The 3,245-nt window shown below is 36.5% G+C and overlaps 1 protein-coding gene across 1 annotated transcript; it reads left to right on the top strand.

The window, feature by feature from the left end:
* Positions 1 to 650: 650 nt before the first annotated feature.
* LOC135152202 (uncharacterized) lies at positions 651 to 1,375 on the top strand. Its single transcript, XM_064092039.1, has 2 exons — positions 651 to 1,094; positions 1,340 to 1,375. The coding sequence occupies exons 1-2, from the start codon at positions 651 to 653 to the stop codon at positions 1,373 to 1,375; spliced, it is 480 nt and encodes a 159-aa protein (XP_063948109.1).
* Positions 1,376 to 3,245: the final 1,870 nt, after the last annotated feature.

Genomic DNA, 3,245 nt, shown 5'->3' with positions numbered 1-3,245 from the left:
TTATCATCTGCTTCATGTTGATCTTTTTGGACCAGTAAACATCATGTCCATTGCAAAGAAAAGATATACTCTGGTCATTGTTGATGAATTTACCAGATATACATGGGTATATTTTCTACACAGCAAGGATGAGACATTTTCTCTTCTGATTGAACATGTCAAGCAACTGGACAAAATTTCCAAAGATGCAGTAAAAGATCATCAGAAGTGATAATGGCACTGAGTTCAAGAATTATAAAATGGAGGAGTTCTGTAAAACAAATAGAATTAAACAATAATTCTCAGCACCTGGAACACCTCAGCAGAATGGTGTTGTAGAAAGGAAAAACAGAACTTTAATTGAAGCTGCTAGAACCATGCTGGAGGAAGCGAAATTGCCAACTTACTTCTGGGCTGAAGCTGTGCAAACTGCTTGCTTCACACAGAATGCAACTCTGATAAATAAGCATGGGAAAACACCATTTGAGATTGTTAAAGGCAGAAAACCAAATCTGAAATACTTCCATATATTTGGGTGCAAATGTTTTGTTCTCAAAAGTCATCCTGAACAGTTGACCAAGTTTGACTTAAAAGCTGATGAAGGAATATTTGTTGGCTATCCTCTGTCAACAAAAGCCTTCAGAGTTTACAATCTGAGAACAAGAGTAGTCATGAAATCTATTCATGTGTCCTTTGATGATAAGAAAATAACTGGGATGGAAGATTTTGATGAACATGAACAGCTGAGATTTGAAGATGAAGATGCATTCTCTGACTCAATAAACTCTGATTCTGACATTATATCAGAGTCTGTCACTCCAAATCATCAACCTCAAGCACATGTTGAGGGGGAGCACTTTGACAATGAACATCTGGACGAAAATGATGAGAACTTAATAGACAACACAAACTCTGATACAGGTTCATCAAACTCTGATAATTCTACATCAGAAAATCATGAGGATACATCTTCAGGAGGAGCATCAGGAACTCAGAATGCTCATGAAGATAGCATGAATCATGGGGGAGAAGCATCAGAGAATCAGAATGATACTGGAATTAACATGGATTATGGGGGAGGATCTGTTAGGGTTATACTGAAATATTCGTTTGAAGTATATAACAATTATTTGAGAATCTTGAATGCATGTTTTCACATTGTCTGTATATTATATATTGTAGACAATCTAGTATCAAATGGGATAGCAGAAGATTATATTGTCGAGTTCCTTATATAATATAACAAAGGTTCACAGTCTAAATGGTGTTAGACAAACCATTGGAACGACTGAAGTATTATTTGGAAATAGTTTATCTTGACTATTGAATAATACTCATATACTTTATGTATATTGAACAGGATCAAAATAGTAGAATAATTGTGTTACATATTTGATGATGTCACAGGTATCTAACTTGTTTAGTGTGCAGAATCGAATATTAGAGTTTATCTGGAAATCAGAGTTTGACGACTGCCAGCTGGATCAGAGTTTAACGAAGATCACAGTTTGCAGGCGGCTGATTTCTAGGAGAAGATCTGGATAAACAAGGAAGGAGAATATCAAGGAGATTATGCAAATCAGAACAGGAAAAGGATAGCTACTGATTAGATTATTTTAGGAAGAAGATAATTGTAAATCAATCAGTAGATATCGTGAAACTGTGTATATAATCACAGCTTAGGGTTTACTCTAGATGAGTTATCAATTGAATATCATTCGTGTAACCTAGCAGCTCTTAGTGATAAAATATAAATCACTAAGAGATTATTTGTAAGCTACTGTGATTTGTGAATAAGAGTTTAGTTAAATTATTCTCTTATACTGGTGTTCTGTTATTGATTGTGTTCACTATATTGATTCATATAGTGTGTTAATTCGGCCTAACAAGTGGTATCAGAGTGAGCTCTGTTGATATACCTACAGTGAGATCTTATTCACACAATCATGTCTGAGAAATCAAAAACTTCAAACAGTAGATATGAGTCACTTAGGGTTCCGGTCCTCAGGGCATCTGAATATCCTATCTGGAAAGTTAGAATGGCTATGTTTCTGGAGTCTACAGATCCAGAGTACCTGGACAGGATTTATGATGGTCCACACATGCCAACAAAGCTCTCTGTTGCAGTTGGAGATGAACCCCAGAAGATGATCCCCAAAGAAAAGAAAGACTATACTCTTGAGGACATCTCATCAATCAGTAAGGATGCAAAAGTAAAACACTTATTGCACAGTGCTCTTGACAATGCTATGTCAAATAGGGTGATTGGTTGCAAAACTGCAAAAGAAATATGGGATGCTTTGGAAGTCAGATGTCAAGGAACCAAAGCCATCAAAAAGAACAGAAGGACCATACTTACTCAAGAGTATGAACACTTTGATTCAAAAACTGGTGAATCATTGACTGATCTTTATGACAGGTTTGTCAAGCTGCTGAATGATCTATCTTTAGTGGATAAAGAATATGACTTGGAAGATTCAAATCTCAAATTCCTACTGGCTCTTCCTGAAAAGTGGGATTTGAAGGTAACCACTATAAGAGACAATCATAATCTTGAAGAGATGTCTCTGGATGATATCTTTGGAAGATTGAAAACTTATGAACTTGAAATGGAGCAAAGGAGCAAACGACATGGTGGGAAACCCAAACCAGTTGCTCTAAAAGTTCAAGAAGAAACAGCTGTGAAAAACAAGGGAAAAGCACATGTCAAAAAGTCTGATACTGAGTCATCAAACTCTGATGATGACTCAGACACTGATATACCTTCAGACTCTGATGACAGTGATACTGAGATGATGCAGCTGGCAGCACTGATGGTGAAAAGCTTCAAGAAAATGGCTTACAAGAACTTCAACAAAGGGAAGAAGTTCTCAAGGAAAGACAGAAACTCTGATAAGAAGGCCTTCAAAAGGAATGAAGGCAAAGAAGAAAAATCTGGAAAAGCTGATAAGTCCAAATACACCTGCTTCAATTGTGGTGAGAAAGGCCATTTTGCAACTGAGTGTAAGAAAGCCAAGAAAGAAAAGGAACAAGCCTTTATCACAAAGAAGGGAAGCTGGGCAGACTCATCAGAATCAGAGGAAGAAGTCAACTATGCCTTGATGGCAAATATGGACAACAACACTGAGACTGTTGAAACTAAGGTACCTCATTCCACTCTTGCCTTTGATACTGAAGATATAACTGAGTTAAGACTGTTCCTTAAAACTTTGCATGTCAGTTATAGAGATCAGACATTAGAAAATGATAGATTAAAATCTGAAATC

The sequence above is a fragment of the Daucus carota genome, chromosome 4 (assembly GCF_001625215.2).
Source record: "Daucus carota subsp. sativus chromosome 4, DH1 v3.0, whole genome shotgun sequence".
NCBI classification, from domain to species: domain Eukaryota; kingdom Viridiplantae; phylum Streptophyta; class Magnoliopsida; order Apiales; family Apiaceae; genus Daucus; species Daucus carota.
This window is presented reverse-complemented; position numbering and strand designations above follow the sequence as displayed.

Excerpts from the sequence above, each read along its gene's own strand:
- LOC135152202 (XM_064092039.1), top strand. The coding sequence starts at position 651 with ATGAAATCTATTCATGTGTCCTTTGATGATAAGAAAATAACTGGGATG. Across the intron at positions 1,095-1,339 it reads TACTGAAATATTCGTTTGAA|GATCAAAATAGTAGAATAAT; the intron begins GTATATAACAAT and ends TATATTGAACAG.